General features: G+C 51.2%; 1 protein-coding gene and 1 long non-coding RNA gene across 2 annotated transcripts; one reads left to right on the top strand and one right to left on the bottom strand.

Annotated features, from left to right (window-relative positions):
• Nucleotides 1-3,293, bottom strand: LOC105296776 (tubulin beta-2A chain). The gene is made up of 4 exons (XM_011367060.2): nt 3,036-3,293; nt 2,095-2,203; nt 1,674-1,784; nt 1-1,335 (listed from the first exon to the last, which is right to left on the bottom strand). Exons 1-4 carry the CDS (start codon nt 3,090-3,092, stop codon nt 275-277), a joined length of 1,338 nt encoding a protein of 445 aa, XP_011365362.1. The 5' UTR covers nt 3,093-3,293; the 3' UTR covers nt 1-274.
• On the top strand, nt 3,099-6,224 carry LOC111744184. The gene is made up of 3 exons (XR_002782042.1): nt 3,099-3,234; nt 4,394-4,555; nt 5,527-6,224. It is a non-coding gene; the product is annotated as an uncharacterized LOC111744184 (long non-coding RNA).
• Nucleotides 6,225-8,455: the final 2,231 nt, after the last annotated feature.

Below are 8,455 nucleotides of genomic sequence, written 5' to 3'. Positions count from 1 at the left end.
AAAGAGAAAAGAGGCCCATTAGGACACAAACGTTTATGTAATTTTAGCCATAACAACAGTAGTTCAGAAATACCTCAAATGTTACAGTGATGTCATCAGTATTACAAAAAGAAAAAAAAAAAATGACAGGCAATAGTGAAGAGCACCAGAGAACCAGCGCACACACCTAGAGCAGACCATGCTTCTTTCCGTCAATTGCCAAGATATTTTCACCAGTAAGCCCCCCTCCCCCTTGCTTTCCTTCTCGATTTTCCCTAACCTGTGACCTGTGAACTTAAGCCTCATCCTCGCCCTCCTCCTCCTCAAATTCCCCCTGTTCGTCGGCCGTGGCATCCTGGTACTGCTGGTACTCGGACACCAGATCATTCATGTTGCTCTCGGCCTCGGTGAACTCCATCTCATCCATGCCCTCGCCGGTGTACCAGTGCAGGAAGGCCTTGCGCCGGAACATGGCCGTGAACTGCTCCGAGATGCGCTTGAACAGCTCCTGGATGGCCGTGCTGTTGCCGATGAAGGTGGCCGACATCTTCAGGCCGCGCGGCGGGATGTCGCACACGGCCGTCTTCACGTTGTTGGGGATCCACTCCACGAAGTAGCTGCTGTTCTTGTTCTGCACGTTGAGCATCTGCTCGTCCACCTCCTTCATGGACATGCGGCCCCGGAAGATAGCGGCCACCGTCAGGTAGCGGCCGTGGCGGGGGTCGCAGGCGGCCATCATGTTCTTGGAGTCGAACATCTGCTGCGTGAGCTCGGGCACCGTCAGGGCCCGGTACTGCTGGCTGCCCCGGCTGGTCAGCGGGGCGAAGCCGGGCATGAAGAAGTGCAGGCGCGGGAAGGGCACCATGTTCACCGCCAGTTTGCGCAGATCTGCGTTCAGCTGGCCGGGGAAGCGCAGGCAGGTGGTAACCCCGCTCATGGTGGCCGACACCAGGTGATTGAGGTCTCCGTAGGTGGGGGTGGTCAGTTTCAAGGTGCGGAAGCAGATGTCGTACAGGGCCTCGTTGTCGATGGAGTAGGTTTCATCTGTGTTTTCCACCAGCTGGTGGACGGAGAGGGTGGCGTTGTAGGGCTCGACCACCGTGTCGGACACCTTGGGCGAGGGCATCACGCTGAAGGTGTTCATGATGCGGTCTGGGTACTCCTCCCGGATCTTGCTGATGAGCAGCGTGCCCATCCCAGACCCCGTGCCGCCCCCCAGCGAGTGGGTCAGCTGGAAGCCCTGCAGACAGTCACAGCTCTCTGACTCCTTCCTCACCACGTCCAGGACTGAGTCTACCAGTTCAGCTCCTTCCGTGTAGTGACCCTTTGCCCAGTTGTTCCCAGCCCCGCTCTGGCCTGCCAGAGGGAAAGACACTTCATAAGTCAAAAAAAAAAAATTTTTTTTTTTTTTTTTGCCTTAAACCCCTTAAAGAGTGAGTCAGTGTTCAGATAAGATTAATTCAGGTTATCACCAAAATTTTCAGACATTAAAATACTTGGTTGTAGATATAATTATAAATAAAAGGCTGGAAATCCCTTGGTATTAGAGGCTGAATGGCAAATTTGTTTTAGCTTATATTAAGACTAAATCAGAACACAACTGGATGTTCTTCATATTTCCCCTAGGCAGTCACACCCTTCCACGCTGAGCTGCCTTGGTGTAAAATGAGCCTCTCATGCCATCAGTCACTCACCAAACACGAAGTTGTCAGGCCTGAAAATCTGGCCAAATGGTCCAGACCTGACCGAGTCCATGGTGCCCGGCTCCAGGTCCACCAGGATGGCCCGAGGTACGTATTTGTTACCTGTGGGGAGCAGAGCAGGACTTAGACCTACCAGCAGAGAGCTCTGAAGAGAAAGACTTGTTACTGCCTTCCTTTTTGCAGGCATTGCTGTTGCCCCCAGAACAAAGCGCACACAGGGCCCACCAAATTCTCAAAGGATTCTTTTGGCTGTGAACTGGGAAGCCCGCTGAAATACCACAATGAAATAGTGAGAATCCAATATCCTCTAGCCCACCCTCCCCTGGGGCCACAATCCTGAGGTCAGCACCTCCCCCCAAAAAGGAGGGGGTAAAAACTGAAGGAGTGGGGGACGGGAAGTAAAGGCAATTACCAGTGGCTTCATTGTAGTACACATTGATTCTCTCCAGCTGCAAATCACTGTCTCCATGGTAACTGCCCGTGGGGTCGATCCCATGCTCATCACTGATGACTTCCCAAAACTGGGATACAGTAAAAGGTTACATTTAGCCACTCCCGACGGTCAGAGAGGCCACGACTCACAACGAATAGCCCCACCTCAGTTCCGACAACCCAATTTTTCAGGAGCTTTTGGGTTGGGTGATCCCGCACAGCCGCAAAACATGTATTTTGCAGGGGAAAAAAATGCTGAAACTGGGCATTTCTCAGTGAGGGAGAAGGTGAGGGGGTCTCTGAGGGTTGTGGGGGCGGGGGAGGTCAGCAACAGAACCACTGGCACTGGCGGCGGCGAAGCTCAGAGTCACAGCTGCGGGCTCTGGGGGAAGGGGGGCGTGCAGAGACTGTAGCCGGCGCGGAGGGGGTGGGCGGAGAAACAGGGACGGGAGGGACCTGAAGGAGGGTGGTTTTCGATTCAAAGCACGTCCTGAGACCTCAAGACAATCGCTCTCCTCCCCTCCCCCCACAGCTCGACTCGTGTTCAAGCGAGTAAAATCAATTCTCACTGCGTCCCCGCGCCTCCCACAAACCCGCTCATACAGCCTCGCAGACACACCGGCGCCTTCTCCAGGCCAGCGTGCCGTGCTAAGAGCAAGGAGTAAGCGGAGATCGAGAAATGACCAGGATTCCAAATGAGTTACAGCAAAAATGAAAGAGAGGTTCCTCCCCCTCCCCCGCCACGAAAGTCGCCTGCGAGCCCACGCCCTACTCGGCTGCACAAAGCAGCCAGGAAGGCGTGCGCTTGGAGAGCCCCGGGTCTGCTTGGGATGCCACTGGCACACAGCAATCCCAAGGAGCTTTAGACCTGAGTCCCCGCTCCATCCCGGTCCATCCCGGTCCAGTCCCCGGCGCGCCCACCTTGGCGCCGATCTGGTTGCCGCATTGACCCGCCTGGATGTGCACGATCTCACGCATGGTGCTAGCTGGCTTCTTCTGGCCCTGGTCGGCGTCTGGTCAGTCTGTCCGTCCTCCCTTACACACCCACTACCGGGTCACCGGGAAAGCGCGCAGGAATCGACAGGCTAAGAACGTCAGCCCACCGAGCCCGGCCTTTTATGTAAGAAGGGTGGGGCGGCCCACGCAGGCCGCGCCCCCAGCCCGAGCCCCCTCCCCTCCACCAGTCTCCTTCACGCTAGTGCTCTCCAGGCCCGGCTGACGTAATGCTTCGAGCCCCGGGGACTGTCCGGGGGGATGGACCATGGGCCCGCGGCCAATCAGCACAGTCTTAGGGACCGGGTGAGGCGTGGGGGCTTCGTGAAGTACAGTGGGGGCGTGTGCATTGTCTAAGGCTAGGGGTGGGGTGGAGTGGAAATACTGAGAATTGGGGGTGAGTGAAGGAACCGAGGGCGGGAGAGTGGCCAGGAGAGGGCGACGAGTGTGGCAGGCTATGAATGGGGGGAGAGCTCGCACTGGAATGGGGGACGGAGGACAGAGGGACTGGAGCAGGTGGAGAGGTCGTCAGACATGCCTGAAAGGACAGCGCTATGCTCTGGGTACTGGCAGGTGGTAGGACTGTGGTGGTGCAGGTTGTGCTGCTGCCGCCAGAGCAATTTAGGGCTTCTCTTCCGCCAAGAGCCAGAGATCCCTCAGCCACCCGCCTCCAGTGAAACCATTGCTCCATTCCCCAACCCTAGAGGCCGGCGACTGTCCAGAGGCCGAACAATGGCCATGCAGAGCCTTGGGAGAGGACAGGTGGCCCCAAGAAGAAGTCGTGTGTGATCAGCCTGTTGGGATCTGAAGAGCTGTGACCCTGAACATCCAAGGCCCTAGAGCCCCAGGGTGCCTTCCGCCCCATCCCCAGGATCTGCCTATTCTCTCTTTGTCTCTGTCAAGGATGCTCTCTCTTACTTTGGCAGCAGTATCCAGGACTCTACACCCTATCCAGCCCTGCACATCCCTCTCCAAGAGTCTATACAGCCCCAAGGACCCCACCACTCCGCTTACTGGCTTTTGTTATTTGGGAGTGGATGGGGTGGGTGTGGCTGGCGGAGCAGTGTGGACAGTCCAGCGGTCGGAGCGAGGGTGGGGTCCCGGAGGCGGGGCTGCGGCAAAACAAAGAGCTCTCTAAGTGGGATGCCTCGCACAACTGAGTATTTAAAAATCACACCCCAGGAGCTCCCTCGATCTGGGATCGGTTCATCTATTGTCCAGTATGGGCATGAGTTCCAAGGGTGGTTATAGCCCGCCCTACCGCTAACAGTCTCATCTTTCGTCAGGCTCCGGACCCCGCAGCGGCCATGAGGTCCCCAACCTTTGGGCTACTGATGGAGGTGAGGGACACGCCTAAAAACTGCGGCACTGCCAGGGAGAGGCCCTGCGAAACCCGACAAGCACACAGAGAGCGAGCACCGACCCTCCTTCAAACCCACAGTTTCTAGGTAGTCGAAGGAGTTGATCTCTTTGTTGAGAGAGAGACGGAGGGAGGGAGGGAGGGAGGGAAAGAAGGAGGGAGGGAGCGAGAGAGATGGGGTGGCTGAACCTGCGTGGGCTGGAGGGAGGGAGGGCAAAGGGTGGCTAAAACGTTCACCACAGACCTGAAACTTGGTCCCTGCAATTCCACGGGTGAAGCACCCCCTCCCCCTCCCGACTCGGACGGGTCTTCTGCAAGGTGATGTGATCCCTTTTCATCCTCTAGTGAGAGCTGCCGAATAACCCGGGTTCCCGTGGCGGAACGAAGCCGGCAGCTGTTGAGTGAGACCCTCCCAGAACTACCAGCAAGCTGTCATCGCCTCCCTTTTCCGCGGGGGAATGGGAGGGGGATTTTCAACTCTATTCCAGTGCACAAAGAGAAACCGAGAACAAAAGCCCAGCCGCCCCTTTGCGCCCAGACTGAAGCTTTCGGGGTTGAATTCTCCAGACACCGCTGGGGGTGTCGGGGTTAGGATGAGGTCCGGCTGGCCAGAGGCAGAGGAGCGGAAGGCCCTCCCACATGTCTCACTTGAGGGGTCCCAAGAACCTGGGGCTTAACCCCTGAGTTCCTAATTTGGCTCATGCAGATGCGGAAAGGTCGAAGGCCAACGATCTTAAGGTCACACAGCAAGTTAAAGACAGGGCTCAGGTTGGAATTGGCCTTCTGGGCGCCCCAGCCCTTGGGGAAATTGACCATGTCCAGGACTGTGGCTGGTGTTAGCACAGAGTCCTGGGGTTGGGGCCTTTGGTGGGACCGAGCTGCACGGGAAGGAAGCAAGCGAGGGCTGCACCCGCGCTGCTTAAGGTTAGCGCCTGGCTGCCAGCGCCAAGAGGCAGCCCCCTTGAGCTGCGTTGTGAGGGGATCAGCTCCGTAAGGGTAATTTGAGCCCGCTGCCACCCTCCCTTACCTAACGGTTTATTTTCTTAAATTCCGTTTCAGAGCCAGATCTGTGTGGAGTTCCGGGGTGAAAACGCCTGTTCAAGATTATGTAGAAGAAAGGACCCTTTCCTTTCGGATTTCTTTTAGGGGAAGGAGCTTGGGATAGGGCGAGGCTGAAATTTATCCTGGATGCCCAGATGCCCTTGGGCATTCGGCACTTCTGGTTCAAGATCTGTTTTCCTTTCCTTGTTTTGTTGGTACTGCCCTCCGTCCCACCTCATTCGATCTGACATTCTTGTTAAACGTTCTACGCCCCTTCCTAATTTGGAATTATGATGCTGCACAGTTTTATTTTCACAAGGAGCTGATTTTGTGTCGGAGGCTGGATGCTAATGACAGCCAAGTTTTTCCCTGGTCTTTAAACTTACCTACTAACGGTTATACTTATTCTGTGTAGTTACCGAGAAGATTCGTTCTCAGCTCGGTCCTTCAACATTTCTTTTTGTCTGTTATACACAATTCCTCTCCATCTAGGTCATTGTATATCAGACATGAAGGTGTCAGGACAATATATTTCATCTTCATTTACATAATGTTAGTTCCAATGATGTACTAACATTTCTAAATTTTCCCTTCTTGAGACAGTTGTAGAAATAACTCAGTGTAAAATAAAAGTCAACATCTGTTTTATGCATAACTGATGGTGAGGCTGAGGTAAAATATCCGCTAAACCATTAAAATTATATTTACTCTCACAATTTTCAGAGTATAATCAATGGCAGATTCTCAAGTGATTTTGCATTTCTCTATTACATATAAAGTCATTGTTTCAATTAATTGAAGAAGTTTGCTAGAAAGGGGGCAGTGCATAACTATTTTGGTGATAAGATCTTAAAGCATCTTTTTCTTAAGCAAGATATATATGCATACATACATATATATATGTATTTACACATTTATTGAAATTAAAAGACATCTAGCTTTCGGATTTTCCCTCTGCGTTCACCACTTAATACACAGCTCACAGCTCTGGTAGCCTGACAGCCAACTCCGCTGAGAAGCACGCGGTTTCCTAGGCAACCGACACTTAGCCAATGAATGAAGAGGAACTGAAAGAAAGCGACTGCAAATCCATCATTTCCTTTTTTACTCTTCTCAGTGCTCTCCAGCTAAATATATTGGAAAGCTACCAAACTTAACATTTATGTAAGAGTCAAATGCCCAGAGGATTGGGGCTAGGAAGGACGCAGCCCTATAATGTGACTGTAGAAAGGGGATGATGGAGGTGGTTGGATTCCTGAGACCCGCGGAGACCTGTACTTTCTCGGCTTTGTTCATTCACTGTTTATAGCCCACTGTCCTACCCCTTTCCTCGCTGGCTTTCCCTCCGAAGCCTGCTGCTCCTGGCAGAGCTGCCCCTGTGCTCTTTAATAAAAGGGCTGTCTGGGCGGGAAATTCAGACCTCTTGTCCTGCCGCAGTCGTGGGGTCGGTGGGGATCAGCAGGCCCAGGTAACAGAAGACTGGAATAAGCAGAGAAGATTTCGAGGACATGAAAGCAGGGCAGTGCAGAAACATTACTTTTGTTCCTCAGTAAGTTTTCCCATTGCCAGCGTTCAAATTTGGGTTTTAATTGCTTGAGTCCTGACTAAGTGCTGAGCTTTCACGGAAGAGATTTGCTTTCTTTGTCATACAAATCCGTAGAGGGAGTAAAGCCTTGGCTTTTCAGAGCACCATTTTCCTTTTAGAAGCAGTCTCTCCTCCCCCACACTATCAGTGATTTGTAAGATTCTTAGGCTGGGGGAGGGCTAGCCAGATAGTGCTGCTCTCCGAATTCTAAGTAAACCGCGTTTGATGATGTAGAGCCATATTGTGCAGAAAATAGAAACAGAAGAGTAGAAAGTTCTTTTAAATGAAACATTATAAAATACTACAATTGATAGGTTGCCCTTGCAAGGTGCAGTGCGCGAAATCAACAAGCTTATAAATAAATCCCTTATGAAATGAATGAGTACACAGAGAAAGATATGACCTGGGAGCCATTTAACGAAAGTCTCAGCAGCAGATTGCTACAGTATTAATGTGATTATAGAGGTGCCACTCCACATCAGAAAATTCCACCAGCAACTGCTGCTCATAAAGGTCTAAGCAGCTTACCATTTCACTTTTAAATCTGCCCTAGACCTTTGCTTGCCATTGAAATAAAATTAAAACATTCATATTCAGACAGATACACAGATACATACAGTAACGTGTTTTGCCTCCTGGATATAGATGCCGGGTGGGCATTAACTATGTCTTCATACAGAAACAGGTAAGGTTCTGAACAGAAACTCTTGACATGCCCAGCCTACTCTTGAATAGCTACCACATACTGATATATTTTCAATAAAATAAGGCATTAAGAGAACCTCTGGAAGAACTCACCACCTCTTTCAAAATAACCCCAAGAAGGGAAACTTATTAAAGATCTAGTTTCTCATTTATACCCCAAAGAATCGAAAGCAGATTCTCAAAGAGATATTTGTACTCATGTTCATAGCAGCATTATTCACCACAGTGAAAAGGTGGGAGCAATCTAAGTGTATATGAACTGATGAGTGGTGAACCAAATGTAGTATATAGTGTTAAAGAACAAAATTCAACCGAGTAAAGTTAAAGATCTAATTGGCTTTATTAAATAATCCATGTATTGGGCGGTATACCATCCAGCAACTCGAAAAGTACTACAAGGGATTGTACAAAACGGAAGGTTTTTATAAAAAGAAAGGTGAGTCAAGGCAGCTATTGAAAGGGTTATATTTAGACCAGGACATCTTTTTGGGGAGAAGAGAATGGCAAGGATTTTTATCATGCAGATTGCCATTTCTTTCTATGGAGGATAGAAAAGGTCTAGATGCTAGACTACCTCATTTGTATTGACCAGAAAATTCCAGACTGGTTGATTAAGATTATGTTGTTGGGTGAGGTTGAAACAGCAATTGTAACCAC

Source organism: Pteropus vampyrus, unplaced genomic scaffold, assembly GCF_000151845.1.
Source record: "Pteropus vampyrus isolate Shadow unplaced genomic scaffold, Pvam_2.0 Scaffold129, whole genome shotgun sequence".
In the NCBI taxonomy this organism is placed as follows: domain Eukaryota; kingdom Metazoa; phylum Chordata; class Mammalia; order Chiroptera; family Pteropodidae; genus Pteropus; species Pteropus vampyrus.
The sequence above is the reverse complement of the archived record's forward strand: the minus strand, read 5'-3'. Positions and strand labels throughout refer to the sequence as shown.